Source organism: Rattus rattus, chromosome 12, assembly GCF_011064425.1.
Source record: "Rattus rattus isolate New Zealand chromosome 12, Rrattus_CSIRO_v1, whole genome shotgun sequence".
Lineage (NCBI taxonomy): Eukaryota > Metazoa > Chordata > Mammalia > Rodentia > Muridae > Rattus > Rattus rattus.
This window is the reverse complement of record NC_046165.1, coordinates 47,141,102-47,159,540: the sequence shown is the minus strand read 5'-3', so window position 1 is coordinate 47,159,540 and position 18,439 is coordinate 47,141,102. Positions and strand designations below refer to the sequence as shown.

The 18,439-nt window shown below is 45.1% G+C and overlaps 1 protein-coding gene across 1 annotated transcript in view; it reads left to right on the top strand.

Annotated features, from left to right (window-relative positions):
• Positions 1-17,869, top strand: part of LOC116913163 — a 126,927-nt gene extending 109,058 nt beyond the window's left edge. The window contains exon 3 of the mRNA XM_032917369.1: positions 17,763-17,869. Coding sequence (XP_032773260.1) covers positions 17,763-17,869 — 107 coding nt within the window. The remainder of the gene's footprint in view (positions 1-17,762) is intronic.
• Positions 17,870-18,439: the final 570 nt, after the last annotated feature.

Sequence of the window (18,439 nt, the reverse complement as noted above, 5' to 3'; positions counted from 1 at the left end):
TTGCAATTACCAGGAAGTCAAACTCCTTGCAAAAAAGAAAAATATATGCAGATTGACTAGCTCTGGACATCAGGAAATGTGCAGAGACACAGTGTGGGAAATGTCATCTGCGTGAACTTGAAATTTGAGGCAGGCTCCTTGGCACTAAGTCCTGTTTAAAGCAAACACCGGAGAAAATGACCTTGGGGATTCTGGGAAATTGAAGAAGAGCAACATGATTTCCACAATGAGGCCCAAAAGGAGAGAAATGCTTAAAGAACAGTCATTTCTGAAACGCCAGAAAGAGACATCCTGGATGCTATTTCTTTGAAAACTATTTCAAAGCTCAAATACTTACATATGTGTTATTTAGCTGTGATCATGAATTTTTTTCTGCTGTGCTGTGTACGATGCATGCATTGTAATTAGGTGAAACATGTTGTTTCCCCCAACTCTCTGTGACTGAATGGAGCTGCAATGCATGGAGGAATATTGACTTATTTAGCTCTTAATCCTTTCTCTCTGAGGAGGTCATATCATCTTGTGCAAGAGATGCAAACCTGGGAATTCAGTTGCGTCTAAAGATTGCCTGTTCTCTGTAGGGCGGCAGTCCTCGGAGGAGGTCCAGGGCCTCAATCACAGATTATTATCTCCCAATGATTGCTACCACTAGAGTGGATTAGCAGTGCTAGTGGGACCGAGGATGCTGGTTTAAAGGCCATTTTGCTCACTATTCCTGACTACTCAGAAGGTCATCAGGATGTGCTGCATATTAGATATATGTGTGAGAGGAGGCTTCCTGGAATCCATTTTTTTAACCAGTCTTAATTTGTACACATTCTTCTTTCTCTTTGCTTCTTTAGTTTTGTGTCCTATCAGGTAGCACTGGTAAAGTCCTTTCTTTCTGGTCCTTTGGTTCCTCAAAGAAACCCAGGACAAATGGCTGAGACGCCTGTTTAACACAGCAAAGCAGATGCTGGCCAGTCTCTCCCAGCATCACCAATGCCTGTTGGAGTCCTGGCTCTTCTCACCCTGAGCTCCACTGCCTTCCCCCAAATTCTCTTACATAACCTCAGCTCCCCCTCTTTCCTCTCTTCTCTCCCCACTCTGCCCTTCTCTCTCCCCATGGCCTGCCTGGTTCATTCTGTTGGCCTGATTCAGTCTGGACCCTTCCAGTGCCTTTGGCTGTTCTCTCCCTCATATCTACAATAAACCCTCTCCTTACTCGTACCTGAGAGGAGTCATGTCCCCATTATTCATTCACTCAGTCACAGAGATGCACTCATCAAACACACAAGAGTCAAGAACCCTGCATTTCCTGACTGCTCTTATCAGTCATTAAAGCATCGTTTCTCAAAGAACTTCAGGCGCAAGCAGACAGCTGCATCAGTAACTGGAACTTAAGATACAAAACGATAGACATGTTCAGGTGAGAGAAATACGGTTCCTGATGAGAGTTTTATGGAGTAGGTGACATTTACAGTGCCCATCCCCGAACAATCATCCGGGTTTTTGAAGTGAGGTTGTTCCCTGCCTAGATGTGCATCTTCATCACTGGCTTGAGGGTCATCTCTGGAGAGACAAAAGAAGAGCTCTTTGTCCTCAGCGTTTTGTGACAGAGTTCAGGGACTGACACAGAGTGGGAATCTCACACATACTCATTGATTTGGCTTTGTGCCAGAAGTATTACATTGACTATTTTATTTCTTTTCTTTTTTAAACATTTATTTATTTATTTATTTATTTATTTATTTATTTATTTATTTATTTATTATACATAAATACACTGTAGCTGTCTTCAGATACCAGAAGAGGGCATCAGATCCCACTATAGATGGTTGTGAGCCACCATGTGGCTGCTGGGAATTGAACTCAGGACCTCTGGAAGAGCAGTCAGTGTTCTTAACCGCCGAGCCATCTCTCCAGCCCGACTGGTTTTTTTCCCCCCTAATAGGGAAAGTGAGATGTTACAGTCCGAATGTTCAACTCTGTGGAAAAGCAAAAGGTTGTCTTTGTCCAGTCGCCCTGTGTAATCATCTTTGAAGAAGTTACCTGCTTCATCCTGGGATGAAGGGGAATCTCCTAGGAAACCACTGAGGTTGGTCTCTTTTGCGATCCCAATGACTTTTCCCTGGTTGTGCTTGACTCTTGGTTTTGCATCTAATTATGAAGGCTGAACTGAACTCAAAAATAGCCAGCACCATTAGTGCGGAGAGCTCAGGTGAGACCTAGTACTCAAGGGATTTCAGGACCTCTCTTTCTAAAGCTCGGTTTTACCCAGGCTTGCTTAGGTCATCAGGACAACACAGTAGGGTAGTCGCTTCTGGATTCTCCCCTTTCTTCCCACCCCCAGATCCCACAGCTATGGATTAATCAGAGGCCATTGTAAAGCTGTGGCTCTCAGAGGTCTTCTGGCCTTGCACAGCGTCCTCAAGACTACACACACCTACAAGAACCTCCAAGTTTACATAGCAGCCAGTTATCAGAGGAAGCTCTCCCCCAAAGTGTCCGCCACTGGCACTGACCTTGTTTGCTTATTTATTGCTAATAATTCCAAAGATGAAGGCTGAGGTACCTATTTGATTTGATGTCTCACATTCTCCCTCTGAAATTAAGTTTATTAGCTAACAATTCTATTCTATTAAAAACCCAGGCTTCTCTTCATAAGCATGGCAACTAGCCATTACATGAAGAGTTCTCCCTGGGCCCAAAGCAGACCATGTAAAACGCCATCGCGCGAGCCAAGCTCTTCTCTAACACTTCTTGTTTTCTTTTACAGAATTTTGGAAGTAGCTTAAGTCTAATGGGTTCCCTCAAGATCTCAACTCCTGTTACATTTACATATAGAAATATGGAGAGAATGAGTTGCTGCTTCTGGCTTATTATTATTATTATTATTATTATTATTATTATTATTATTTTCTTTGGAACTATGAGAGGTTGGCCCAACTCTTCAAACTTCGAATGTTTGCTTTTTCCTCCTGCTTTGGAACATATCCTGCTTTTCTAATGGTGAATTTCATGCAAGAACAACATCTCTGTCTTAGCTAGCTTTAACTGTCAATTTGACACAGCCTAGAACTTCTGAGAAGGCAGTTCTAATTAAGCGATTGCCTGATAACATATTGCCTTGTATGCTGGACTGTGGGTTTTTCTCTTGATTGTTAATTGATATAGTAGGGCTCAGCCCACTGTGAGCGGCACCATTCCCTTGGTAGGTGATCTTAGGCTGTATAAGAAAGCCAGCTGAGGATGAAGCTGAGGAATCTAGCAAATTGCATTCCTCCATGGTTTCTATTTCAAGTTCTTGCTTGAGTTCCTGCCCTGGCTTCCCTCAGTAATGAATATAGCCTGGAAGTGTCAGACTATCCTCTCCTCCCCTAAGTTGCTTTTGATCATGGCATTTGCTTCATGAAACTAGACCTATCTACAGTTACAACTACCCCAGGAAGCTGGACTGTGTCAGCTATGACAGAAAGATAAAGACAATCAGACCCATACAGTAAAGGATAGAGCCATCTGGAAAACACACACCATATATGACTCCAATAAGCCTGCTTCACATATGTTCAAACTGTCCAAATCATATACCTCCTTAGACCTAGACCTTGGAACTAAGGTATTTTTTGTGGTTCAGATTCATATGTTCCTGCTGTGTAAGCTAGTGTGGGAACATAGCCAGAGGCTCTCCCTTCATTACAGTCAGTTCATACATTTAAGACTCACGTGGAGAAGCAAATACACCGTCCATGGTCCCAGGGAAAGGGAACGGGGAGGGTTGGAACAAGCAGAGCTTTTCTGCTTACTTTTTGCTTCTACATGTTTGCTTTAGATTCTTATCTTTAGGGCTCTAATATAACAACAGAAAAGCAGAAATACAGGCTCTGTTTTTAAAACATGACTAAAAGGCTCTGGCTTCAGAACTTTAATTTTCCATGTGCCTCGGAGGGCTCGGCAGAAGGAAACATGGCTGCATAGGTGGCCATGGACTGCTTTGGGAAGCCTGCTGTGGAAGGACCTTTAGGAAACGGATATGATGGCTGGCTGACCAAGTCTGTGGGCTGCTGTTGGCTGTTGGCAGCAATGGGAAGCTCAGTTCTCCCTTGGAAAAACCATGCTTTGAAGTCTGTTTTAAGGAGAGCTATATCTTAAAATATTAAATACTTTCTGTCATAAGCATAGGCTGAAAGAGTAGCAATGAGTTCCAAAGCTATCATTTTTTTTTATTAAAGGTCTCCTGATGTGTGTGTGTGTGTCTGTGTGTGTGTGTGTCTGTGTGTGTGTGTGTGTCTGTGTGTGTGTGTGTGTCTGTGTGTGTGTGTGTCTGTGTGTGTGTGTTAATCCAAGTAGGTCTGTTTATAGTTGCAATCTGGCGTCCTATTATTGGGTGGGCAGGACCTGTCCAAGCATAGAAAAACTTAATTTCAGGCTTAGCCAGCAATGAAGTTAATAATAAAACATATTTATTGAATTTAAAACAACAAGATTCTTGCTAATTCATTTAAAACTATTTCCCAACATCTTCTTCCCAAGAGAAAAAAATTATGTATCTGCCAAATGGGATAAGGGCCAGACAGACTGATGCATTCCCCATGTCCTGGAGGAGACTGCAGAGAATGGACGAGTCTAGCTTCAGCCTCGTTTGTACCATTGTACAACTGTGCGATCAGGGAAGGCCTGGGTGTCGCTGTTTTAATTTTTTTCATGGATAAAAGTAAGAGGATTAGATCTGGTGAGTTCTGTGGGCCCTTCTACATCTATTAAACCTGAACATGTAAACAGCAGGAAGATAAACAGAGAGAGAGGGAAAGAAGTAAACATGGGACCTGAGGCTTGAGGAAGGGCATTTTCTGAGAGAAGGTGTTGACTCCTCTCCCATGCAGGTCTTCCCCACCCATCTCATGGTGATGAGAACCAAGTTTCCCTCTGTGCCCCATCTCTCAGTCTCCAGTGTTTGTTTACGATTCTCCCACATTTCCATCTTGCCATCCTTCCCTGTCTCTAAGGTGTAGTTGGGGCTTTTCAGGATGGTGCAGGAATTATTGATGAAGCCTGGAATATACGCTTTTTGTGTTATGTTTTATTCTGTCTCCTAGGATTTGCTTCTGTTATTGTTTCTGTCTTACTAACTGTGAAAATGATTTATTTTTAGCTTCTGGGTTGCATGTTTGTGATGACGACATTCATGACGGTGAGACTCACGCCGAGGACTTCTCCCTAATACGCTCACCTGTTTTTAATGCTACATGACATTAAAAACTCCCCATGACAACACTGTAAGAAATTTACTCTGCTTATAACCATATTCCTGTAAGGACCCTGGATCAGGAAGGCTAAGGAACTTGCCCAGGTTTTACACATAAGCATAGGAAAACAAAGATCCAGTTCTAGGTAACCATTCTCAAAGGCCAACAGCTCTTAGACACTGTGTCTTATTGTACTTCTCTAGGCAGACGTGATGTATTTTATTCCTTTTCATATACCCTTTGCAATTGGTGCAGCATGCACGGAAAGCATACTTTGTGTAGAATTGAATTAAAGAAATACCACCCAATCCAGACGCCGACTGAATATGGCTTCCTGACTAGGCTTTCCAGGTCTCGGGTTTCTTGGGAGAGAGAATCTGTACTCATACCACCCTCAGGTGTGCATGCTGAGCAGGGACACACTTATGATCTGAAGGTGCCTTTACTGCGAACTTTATGAATGCATTTTATCTGGCAGTTTCTGGTTTAACAAAACAAGGTTGGAGTTTAAGGAGGTCCCATTGAGTTTTTGATGCAAAAACTACCTTATCATTTGCACAGAAGTACAGATGAGTTAATATGCGAGCCAAGTAGCGATTGGCAGAACAGATGGCACAAAAGGTCACTGAGAATTGTGTTCAGTCATTAGAACAAAAGGAACCTGTAAGGATCTGTTTGCCTGAGTACTACTGACTTATTGTTGGGATACAGGAGGCTTTTCAATTATTAAGAGCACATGACACAGGAAAGAAAGATCAATATGTTTATACTCCTAGCTCAATACCTTTATTGGAGGTGTGTGTGTGTGTGTGTGTGTGTGTGTGTGTGTGTGTGTGTGTATGACGGGGGAGAGAGAGAGAGAGAGAGAGAGAGAGAGAGAGAGAGAGAGAGAGAGAGAGAGAGAGAGATAAGAGATAATTTTTTTATCTTTGTTGCCATGGTACAAAGTATCTTCCCAATGAGATAAATAACCCATTTAGTGCATAAAATACATTGTTTATTCATTATATTTTCGTATCATAGCTATCTGATAGTCATATTTTCAGCAGTTCCACCATCTGGAAACACACACACACACACACACACACACACACACACACACACTTTCAGGTATAATTGAGCCCAGTTGCCTTACTTAGCAGATGAAGAAATAAATACAGCCTCAAGCAAATAAGGGGCCTAACCAAGGATTAGCAAAAACTCTACAGATAGGAAATAGCAATTACACAATTTGTAGGCTGTTTACTCTGTCCCTGCACTTTGTGACTATTCTTGAGATCTTTTTTTTTTTTTTTAAATGAGAGAGCAGACTTGGTGGTGAGAGGGGTCTGTGGAGCCCTGGTCAGTGCACGTCGTCTTCCAGGAGGCTACAGCTGAGAAGCACTGTTCTTGGTGATTCTTTGAAGATGGCAGTGGTGTGAACTTCCTTCCCGGGGAAGACACTGCTGCCCGTGGAAGGCAATGGCACGGGAGAACACAGCACAGGGATCTGGCAGCATTCGATTGGAACAATACTAGTGATTTTTTTTTTAATTCAAGGGATGCCTTCTTGTATTCCAGCTTCAGATCTAAGGTGATTTTGATAGGTAGCCATAAATCAGAAAAGGATCTTCTCTCTGCCTGTTGTTTTAATATAGTACTCAGGAGAACAAAAGGACATTTTGAATGCTTTCAGATATCAAGAATATTGGTGTCCAAAAGAGTGAGTTTCAGTTCTCTGAGATGTTTACCCCATAGTCATTGTCATTCCCTGGACACCTGCTGTGAGTGACAGCAGATCTCTAGACCATGAACAGACAAGTGTGATGTTAGTGCAGAGAAAACTGTCAGTGCAAATCAACTTAACGTTCGGCCATTAATTTTAAAACAGTGTTTTGTATATAGGAAATACCATGATCAAGGCGGTTGCTTCTGTAAGGAGTTATGGGAAATGTGAGAAAGGGGGGGAAGATAAATAGCTTACATGAAATTCAGTCATCTAAGACAGTGTGTCAAGTCTGTGGCTTGATTTTTATCTGGCAGAGTATTCAATATCATCCTCACTGCCTATGGGGCTCTTGGAATCGGGAAGCGAGGTCATTTAGCCCTGATGACATAGCTGGTAAGCAGCCTGACCTCGGTCTAGATCTGAGATTTTTCAGCCCAGGATAAGTTTTATATGTATCCGCTGCCTGTGGCCATTCATCCTCCAGTTGACACAGAGTGTACGGGTTCATTAGTTTCCTCACGGGCATGACAAAACACCAACAAAGGCAGCCCAAGGAAGAAGAGTTAGTTTTGGCTAATCACCTTAGCAGAAATCCTGGTTTGCTGTTTCATCTGTTCTGAATTAGAGAAGTCCAGATGAGTGAAAGGCATAGGATGAATTCTCTGCAAATTATGATGGGGTAATGCCATGCAATACCTACAGTGAGTTGAAAAATATCTAGAGCCAAAAAGCATTTCCTATACCTACCCACCGTCGTATATCGTAGCTTAGTGACGGTGTTCCTCAGTGGATGGGAGCCATGATGCTCTTAGTCCCATAGGACATCATGCAGGGAACATCCAGATGCAACATTGTATATCATTTCACTCCATCATAAATTGAACCACTGTAAGTGAAAGATCATTTATTCACAAAGCAAGAACAAAACAGGTGAGCGGTACACTCAGGAAAGCACAGACCCTCAAAAAGATTATGGTTTTGAATGCAGTTTCCTCCCCCATGGGAATTTGTGCATTGTAAATCCCTTTGTCTCTATATTTATCTAATAGCACTTATGCCGGATTGTGAGCATGGGAAGACAAGGGAGGTAAACGGTGCGACTTTACAGGTGCTTCACACTATGTACAGGGATCTTCACAGTGTCAAGTGTCACAAGAAGAAAACAGGACATTCAGTGCGGGCTCAAACTGACGGGAAGAGAGAGACAGGGTGCTAGAGGTGGTGGCTTTCATTGTGAAGGGTGAAGAGGAGTAAACATTTTCCCTACTTATGGCACCCAGCTCTCTCTATTGGGAATGGTAGGCGCCTTTGCACCATGAATCCTTTTGTTCCCCACAAAGCCGTGAGGTCACTTGGAGATGCCCCACGGCGGTGCATTGGCTTCCATCTTGGATCCTCCTCCTTTTGTATCTGCTCTGTTTTCTTTCCACCATTCCTGTTTGTGTGCTTGTTTGCTCTCCAGGCCTTAATACGTCCCAAGGACCAGGCTCTTTAGGTCGGATCCAGTGCTGGCCTGGGTTAGTTCCAGTTAACCCTCTCACTCTCACCAGCTCCTGTTCTTTCTCTGACTTTGCCAAATGAAGAAAGAACTTTAATGTTGGAAGAGGGTAGAATTGGCACACTATGTGCCCCAGCAGTGCAGCAGTCCCTACAGGGCAGAATACAGGGAAATATCATCCGGATGGAGACTCTTGGCTTGGAATCCTGAGAGCAGTTTCAGAGGGTGTCCACCTGATGGTTTCTCTCATGTCAGGGCAAACTCCGGTCTCATAAAAGCATTTGGTTAGGACCATCAGTGGTAGAGGAGTTGGAATTCCTCCTCATTTACAAGAGTGCTGCATGCTTAGCCCCAAAGAACAACGTTTCTAATCTAGACTAGAGGTCACTGTGCGACTGGCCAGGCTTCTCAAATTCCTGTCCCCTGGGCCCTCTTCTTGGAGTCTTCTCAGTCCAGTTCTTGTGGGAACCAGTAACTGTTGTCTCTCTATGGGGCTGTGATTATAAGGAGGAGTTATTGGAAAATACGGGTGAAAAGCTCCAGAGAGAATCATACAAATCAACAGGAAATCAGACAAGCCCCAAACAGAGGGACAAAATGCTTGACTCACAGGGCAGAGGTACACACCCCCTCAGCCTTTCCTTTCAGACTACACAGTGCCTACAAGGTGGGCTTCCTCAGAGCTTACGAGGAACACCTGGCAGGTGAGAGGTGGAATGTTTTATTTAAAACATGTCCATGTTGTGTGTGGACAAGACAGTAGACTCTCCAGGCTCCCCAGGCCTACCCCCACAATGTTTGCTTTCTTTAAAATGAACTGAACAAGCCTACACTATTAGCAGGTTCCAAGTTAAATCTGTCTCTCCTATAAATATTACAGAGACCGTTGTTCTTTTTCCTAAAATCTGTTCAAGTGGTTTTGTTTTTGTTTTGTTTTTGTTTTCTAAGACAGGGTCTCCATATGTAACCCTAGACCTCACCAAGTAGGTCAGCCTGGCCTAGCACTCACAGATCCTCTAGTCTTCATGCTGGGATTGAAGGTTTGTGCCACCACGTCCAGCTTGTGTTCCGTGTGTTTTCTGTGTGTGTGTGTGTGTGTGTGTGTGTGTGTGTGTGTGTGTGTGTGTGTCTTTGCACTTATACATGTGTGGAAGCTGGGGGACAATCTTAGCTGTCCTTCAGGTATCCACTGTTTCTTTTGAGACAGAGTCTCTCAGAGACCTAGAACTCACCAAGTAGACTGACTAGTTGGCTCCTGAACCTCAAGTATTCTCTGAGCTCTGCTAAATTCCAAGATAGCAAAGGCATGCCACCACACCAGGCTTTCCTCTTGGGCTCAGGGAATCCCAGTCAAGCTCAGGGGATCCCAGTCAACAAAGGAAGCATTGTAAGGGCATCATCATCTCCTCAATCCTGCTTCCATTTCTCTTTCTGAGACAGGGTCTTGCCATGTTGCCCTGGCTAGACTAGAACTGCCAATGAGGACCAAGCTTGCCTGCAACTCATGGCGATCCCCCTGCTTCTGTGTTCACAGTGCTTGCTTACATAAAAGGAGTGTGCTAAGAGTTTAGGCTTGTTCCGTTCCTCTAGTGTTCTCTGAGAAAATAATTGGTAAGAGTTCCAGGTGGCGGCGTATATTCAAATCCCATGAGGCCACTGAGTCCTGGTGTGAGTCCCTTCCCATGTGGATTTTCCATCTCTGCGTTCCCCGGGAGGCCTTTGCACGAGCATGCGAAGTAGGAACCTGTTGTTGATAATTAAAATGTCTATTTAAAAACCTGTGCCACCCTGCACCTTAATATTTGATTTTCTCTCTGTGAGGCTGGCTTTGGTGCTAATGATTTTTTCATTTTTCTCAGCCACATTTATGGATTATTTAACTAGCATCTATGGCAGACCAAGACAAAGGCAAGAGGCAGAGGGAGGTGGTAGCACTGCCCCTCCCCAGCCCTCACCTCCTGCTGGAGTGTCCCCACACCAAGAGCAGTGCCTGCAGGCCACCCTGAAAGAAATGCAGAGGTGTGTGTCCTCACGAGGAAGCCTGGCCTCCTCCTCTGTACTGCCTGTGAGACCCCAGGAAGATTCTTCTCTTTCCCCTCAGCCTCCTTCAAGTTCCTGGAGACAGTGATGAGAACAGTAATCCTTCCTCTCTGTTCCCTGGAAAACTGGTGAAATCATTTAAGGTTTCCTTTGAGTTATGTGTGGTGCTGCAGTCCTTTAATCCCAGCACTTGGGAGACAGAGGCAGGTGGAACCCTGAGTTGGAGGACAGTCTGGTCTATGTGGGGGAGTTAACCAGGGCCACACAGAGAAACCCTGCCTCGGGAAGCTAAGAACAAAACAAGACCAAACCCAAAAAATCACTATATTGAAGTTACATACACGTGACCACATATATATGCATACATAGTCTCACGCACACGTGTATATAAATGTACACACACACACACACACACACACACACACACACACACACACACACACACATGGAAGGGTGCTAGTTTTTGTCATTTGACACAAGGGCCGTCTGGGAAGAGGGATCTTTAGTCTAGAATATGCCTTCATCACACTGCTCGGCGGGCAAGCCTGAGGGCTGTTTTCTTGGTTATTGGTCAGTGTGTGAGGACACATCCTCTGTGAGCAGTGCCACCCCTCAGCAGGTCCTGTGTTACAGGAGCAAGCAGGCCGAGAAACCATGGAGAGCAAGGCAGAGAGCAGCATCCCTCCATGTTCTCTGCTTCAGTTCCTGCCTCCAGGCTCCTGCTTGGTCTCCTGACCAGGCTTCTCTCAAGGCTAGACTGCCATGGGGTCTGGTAAGCCAAGTAAGCCCTTTCTTCTCCAAGCTGTTTTGGTCTTGGAATTTCTCAGAGCAACAGAGGGTGGACTAGAACAAGAGGGGATGAAGCATTCAGTGAGCTCCCTGACCCATCCCCCCTGCAGCATCCACACTCACAGGGCAGATTGACACACCTCGTTACCACAGGTCAGTGGCTCATGTGAGGGTCCCTTCCAGGGGTTGCACAGTCAGGGAACTTGGACCCGTCAATGACACACAGCTACCACCGTGGTGTGACACAAAATAGTTTCTGCTCTTAAGTCTTCTGTGGTCTGCCCGTTCATCTGTCCTCCACAACGTTGGCAGCCATCACTGTCACGTAGCCTATGTAGTTTTCTGCACTGCCTTCTTTTGGTTGTGAGCATGAATTCAGCATCTTTAAATGAGCTTTAAAATTCTGCTATGTTCCTTTTTTTCTTCCCCCTTGGCTTGACTTTAAATTTACATTGTATTCAGCCAACATCTCTGGTCCTGTCCCTGTGCTGTATCTTCTTCATATCACTTACTGCCCTCGGATGTTTTTACCTTGTTTGCTATCTGTCTCTCTCACCAGAACCCCACTTAGTGAGGATGGCGTTCCGGTCTGTCTTGGGTCTGGGTGCTTGTACCATAACTAGAACTAGAACAGTGCTTCTGCATAGTAGGTGCTCAGAACTTACGCTGTGAGAGCTGCATGCGCGTGACCCGGACATTACTTCCCTTTGGCTCTCGTCTTCTCTCCTGCTTGGTTTTAAAGGTGACAAACTCTTTTATTCATTTTGCTCCAGATTTCCAGATTTTGTTCAGGGGATGAAGCAGAAAGTCATGTTAAGTTAGAGCCTGGGAATTATTTCTTGTTCACCTTTGGCTTCTGAAGCTCCGTGGGTTGTCCTCTGGATTTAATGGGCCCCAGGTGAAAGGCAGTTTGAAGCTTCGGTGGGAATCGGTCACACGGCAAGAGAGAACGAAGGTAGTAGAAAATGATTAAGGGAAAGTAGCAGAAAAGTATGTTCTAACATTTATTGAGTCTCGCATTGTATTCAACGCTGCTGTGTATAATATAAAAAGCGAATTAGGGGACAAATCTGATATAAAATGGGCGAGCACACACAGCACAGAGCACCACAGGGATGTGGGCTTTTCTATGGATGTTTGACTCATTTACCAAACCCTAGTCTGATCAAAATATAGGCTCGTTGTGGAGAGAAATAATACAGTCACTGTTTGTGGCTCAGTGGTACCCCCTGGGGGCACAGAAAGGCTCTCAATTTCATTACTGGTTTTGTAAGTAACTTTCTTTGCTGCTAACAAGACTTTCTGGGAAAGGCCAAAGTGATGATGCTGAGTTAATGTTCTCATTAAAATGTTAAAGAGGCCTTATTCATGAACGACCGGCTCAGTGCCTGCCTTATCCTTGTAAACTATGAAAATGTGTGGTGATCTCTAACAGAGGGTTCCCCTGGGTCCTCTGTCACCAAAAGCCATGCTTAAGCAGGGCTTGGTGGCTCCTGGACTTGAGAAGTTGATCCCCCATACGGAGTCATCCAAGGGATACAGATGTCAAGCATAACGCAGATTGTATTTCTGGGGAAAAAAAGTTTTCTGGAGTCTTTATTGGTCAGAGCTTCCTTACCCGCTCATAGGTGACAAAGAAGTCGCCCAGGTAGCGGCTGATCGTCTCTGGTTTGATCTCCACCTGGTTGAAGGCCTTGCTGTTGTTCATACCCACCATGCTGCCTACCACCTCTGTCAGGATTATCATACCCCTGGGGCGGGTCTTCACCTCCTAGGGCTTGCCCATGGGCGGCGCTTGCATAGCGAGTTCTTCCTCCTCCTCCTCCTCCCCTCCTCCTCCTCCCCTCCTCCTCCTCCTCCTCCTCCTCCTCCCTCCTCCTCCCTCCCCCCTCCTCCTCCTCCCCCCTCCTCTCCTCCTCCTCCTCCTCCTCCTCCTCCTCCTCCTCCTCCTCCTCCTCCTCCGTCCATGGTTCAGGCCTCGCCTCTGTGCCACCTCTGTCACTCGCTGTACAATTGCATCAGCTGCTCATAGGACACACCCAGCAGTTGGTCCAGGTCCACACTGCAGTAGGTAAACTTGGCGAAGTTCCCCATCTTGGTTTCCTCTGCTTCAGTCATCATGGTGGCTGCACGGGGAAACTGTTTTATAATGATATTTAGATAAGACTGTAGAATGGTGTTTTTCATACAAGTAGGAAAGCATACGACTGGAAAACTCAAAATGAAATTAGAAAGCGTCACTTGTTGGATGATTACAAACGTGAGTCTCATGGTTTGCACCTGAGACGGAAAGTGCAGTTTCGAGGGAACCGACTAAAGTAGCATAGAAGGTCTAGCCTAGGTTCATGGCTGATGTTCCTCAAACAAAAGACACAAAAATAAAGATAGTTTTTTTTGAAGTTTGTATGTCATAGTGGAGACTTCATACAACAATGACCTCAAACAGTTGTTATGCAGGTGGGTCTTGATGTCACCTGTTAAAGAAGTGGGTTGTGGAAAAGTAGGTTTGGGCAAAGGAGTGTGGCCTACTGGCAATCAGTGGAAGGAATTGTGCAATTGACTATGCTGCCAATAGGACACACCCAACGTCTTCTTGGTCTCCCCATTTCTCTGTCTCCTTTCATTTACATGTAGTGAGTTTACTTTCCATGTGAGGGTCTCCTGCTTCACTAGGTCAGGAAAATCTTCCCCAGGTTCTAGTGACCAGATTCAGACAAGAAAGACAGGAGGGGTGATGGCAGAGACCTTCCTGCCCACACAGTTTTCTCAAATGCAGGGTCAAATGCAGGCTGTGCCCTCAACCTTATTGTCAGTAAAACTGGTGAGCTTTAAATATTTAATTCCACCTAGGTCAGACTTGTGTCGAGGTATGTATGTCCCAGGAGCTGTCAATGCATTTTCTTTTTTTAAAAAATGAACTTTTCGACCATGTGAGTGCCGGGCACTGGTAAACTGTTTCCAGTGTGAGAACCAGAGACACTGTAGGTCTTGACAGAGGATGCCACAAGGTGGTGACTTGCTCAGCTTCTGCATTGCCTTGGTGTAGGTGTTTGATGCTTCCAGCCCAACGACGATATGGATGTTCGAGTTAAGAAGAACCTCTAATAATTTCTGTAGAACCTCGATGCTGCACAATGAAAAGCATACTTTTAATCACAAAGCAATCAGAGTAACGTGCACCAAGCTTGCAGGTGGGTGCTCTGCCTCTCGGTTGGTTGACAAGGCATCTTGCAGTCACTGGGACACTGCTCACCTGGCCCCTCCTCCAGCGTGGGGTCCTCACAGTTCTGTCTGGCATGGCTTGCCCATTACCTCCTTACCATCCACATCTCCTCCCTTTAGCCAAAGTGGGGATCCAGTAGTTGATGTGGTCTGTGGGGAGTTTTCTCTGTTGACTGGAAAATGCCTGTGTGTCACATTCAGTGTGTGGTTACCCCTCCCCCCCTTTGTAGGAATCTAGCTGTGTGATGAGACTGCATGATAGGAGGTCTGAGCAAAGCATGTTGAAACACACAGGATTTACTAATGTACCTCAGGATGCTGTATTATTTGATAATGTTTGTCTGCTTTTTAGATTCTTTTTTTCAATTTTCACATTTATTGTTTGAATGTTAGCTGTCACATCTGACTGCTCAGTGTGCCTGCCCAAAGCAATATTTCCCCTTCTAGTGCAAGTCGTATGCTTGATCCGATGTTGTATTTATAATTAGATGACAGCGCCAAAAACCTAAGGGAAGTTTTCCAAGACCATTAGTGTGAATTAGCACTTGCCTCAACTAGGCTACCTTGAAACTTACGCCGACCAGCGTGTTGATTGCTTGGTTTTGAACCCACTTATCATTAGATATTTAGGGACCATAACTTGTGCCAGGGGTGTGTACTGTGTCCAGGGACTGCGATACAAAAGGCCAACCAAGCAGATTTTGTCTGATAGTTCACAGTTTACTGATAGTTCACAGGTTGTATATAAAAGAGTGAACCACTTCAAGAAGACCACAATGGCTTCTCGGCAGTTTAAAGCTGTACGTGAGATTGCCAAGTCGCAGGCTGTGCTATGGAGTTCTCTGTAAGTGCGTTTGGTATGAGATGTAGTGCTGGGTGTTTCTCTATCACACTCAACCTTAATCTATTTATTAAACTGCACCTTGGAAGGCTTCCTGATGGGACAGTAAGGGAGGCTTCCTGTGTGCCTTATTGTGTCTTTGCCAAGAGGCACTTCTTGAGCTCCTGCCGGCCTCATTGAGCTGTCTTCACAGGGGATGGGACAAGCTGCCCTCCTCCCAGGAGGGTCTGGGGCCTACACAAAGAGAGATGAGATTAAAGACAGGATTGCTTTCATGGTGCACCTAGGCGAAGGCAGAGAGTGACTGAAACCCTTTGCTTAGCATACGTCACCTTCTTCCTGCTTTTAAGCACAATGGCTAAACAGTCTAGATTTGTCCTATATTTTTAAATGCCAAGAAAATGCTAAGCTGATGGGGTTTTTTTGTTTGTTTTGTTTTTTTGTTTTTGTTTTTGTTTTTTTGTTTTGTTTTGTTTTTAAGAAAAGTCTCCCTGCCCCAGCTGTTGACATGGCACAGGTTAGGAGGATCTGAGAAATCCACGTATTTTGTTGACGGAAGAGTCCAGCATTGTCCCTGTCCCTGTTAAGCTCTGCGTTCAGCCGGGCTGGCCATACTCTAATAACAGCGAGTCAGCTCTGTGAGAGGCAAGAGGGCATAGAAGAAGAGAACAAAAAATGGGGAGAGCAGGGGGGAGGGGGAAGAGGAAAGGATGCACACGAGATATCTGATGTCCCCACTTTCTCCCTTCCCTGTTGACAGAAAAGACAGGTTAACAAAACAGTCAATTGAATGGGGTATATATAGAGAGAGACCAGGGCAGGGATGGGAGGGCAGCTGGAGGTGGAAAGGGAACCAGAGAAGGCACAAGAATGAGTGAGGGGGAGGGAGAGATAAGAACCATTTAAATGCAGGGAGAAGAGATGTGCACAGAGAGGGGAGCGCACGCTCCGGTCATACTGAGAGCCCTCAATGCTCCCAGTGGTGCATCTAGCAAATAGCCAGTGTCCCTTGCGGAGGACATTTCCCCGACTTTTGTATTAACTTTAATGCGATTCCCTTTATGGTTCCTGTATGACTGGCTGAGGTTTCATTGACACTGTCTGTGATCAAATGGCATGGAGGCACAGTTCTGTTATCCCTTGCTGGGTGCCTCAGACTTCTGAGTCGGTGCTTCCTGCATTTGATGTTTGCTATTCCTCCTTGTCTACAGGTAGGAGAGTTAAAAGGGGGGAAAAGCATACCCCAGGGCTGCCACGGTTACGGCTCATGCATACAGATATTCAAAGACGCTGAAAGACACATAGGAAATCGCAGTCTGGTGTTTTCTCGAAGTAAGGGAGTTGACTCTTTCCTTTCTGGTTTGGTTACATGCCCTGATAAGCCATACACTGTCCCTTCCGGAGGATCTGTAATTTGTGATGTAGCGTTCACTGCAGCATGCCTTCGGACAGCTGGCACTGGGCAAGGCACTTTCTAAGTGGACGAGCAGACCCAGCGCATACCTTCCCGTAAGAGCAACCAAGCCATTGTATAATTCGTTTTCCATCTTTTGGCTCTTTGGATGACATCGCTTGTAGTCAAAGAGCTTCCCGTTGTTGCTCACACTCAATCTGTGTGTCCTGGGAAAGGAAGGGAGGTTAGGCAGCAGCAAATGCAGGGGTTAGGAGATTTATACCCTGGCCCGTAATGAGACTGTGGACTTCAAATCCGGGACGCTGCACACTACGGTCCTAGGGACCACAAGCAGGATGTTCGAGGGACTTTAAAACCCAGCTTCTCAGATATCAGTGTGCTTGGGAGCCTTCCAAAGGCCTCATGAGACTGAAGACTCTCCTGCTGTCTGTCTCTCAGTGGGCTCTCCGTCTAGGCTGGTGCTATTGAATATGCACCATGCTTAGAAAAAGAGGGCTTTGAAATCCTTTCTGGGAATTGTGTTTTAGTCTCTCTCTCTCTATGTCTGTCTCTATCTCTCTGTCTCTGTCTCTCATATATATTCATATATATTCATATATATATACACACACACATACATATATGTCTTTCTCCTCCTTATCTACAGGTAGGATGGTTTATTATTATTATTATTCCCCCTATTATTATTATTATTATCTGCCTCCCCTACTTTAGGTATTATTGAGGCCCTGGCTCTAACACCAGACTCAATATGGCAAGCTTTAACAGCAAGGGCTACTTTAAAGCAGAAATATTCTGTGAAAGATTGACCGCTTGCAGGTTCTGTCTACGGTGAGCCCTTCACTGTCATTGATTGTTCCCGGGTTAGCATGGTGCAGGGCCCTTCCACAAGGGCATTCAGTTGGAATGGGCCAGGGCTAGAAAGGACAGCATTCAGCTCAGGTTCCTTCCTCATGTGAAACCTTGCATCAGCTTGGAAATTGATGTCTGAACTTTCTCCTAACCAGATGGCCTTTGTTTTCCAGGTCCTTGGCAGCCAGCACCACAGTGTGTTGACAATACGAGGAGAAGAGAGACAGAGAGAGCGAGAGAGAGAGCGAGAGCTCACAGCGCTCAGGTAAACGGTCTGTAAGGCACAGATGATGAGTAGGACTTATGTCGGCATGTCTCTGTGTGGGAACTGACTTCATCCCGTAGCCTGATGTCTCTCTCTTAGGTGTCTGTCGCCCAGCGCTGTTTGCTTCAGGGGTCAGTGATGTAACTAACTCATGGGGCGCATGTACAGGAGGAGGCTCAGCAAACCGAATGTGCTGAAACACAACAGCCATGGAGGCCGTGGACCACGTTCTACAGAGCAGATGTAGAATTTCTGCTATTCTCCTCCTTTTCACTTTATCAAAAATCTACCTTTTCAACGTTAATATAAATATGTAAATACCAAAGACTTCAATTTAAGGTCTTTTCTTTGCCTCCTTATCTGAAGTTGTCCTTCTTAATTTCCTTTGACTTTTTTTTTTTTTAAAGATATGCCTCACAACCTTGATTTGTCCAAACAGGTCACTAAGATTAGTTTTCCATTAACTTTGGCTGCCTTCTTCCTTCCTAATCATCTTTTCAGAGGATTAAAGGTCCCCACTGGAGACAGACCATCTCTTTCTCATATGGCCTTTGTACCTCTGACATAGATGTAGAGATCCGGTTG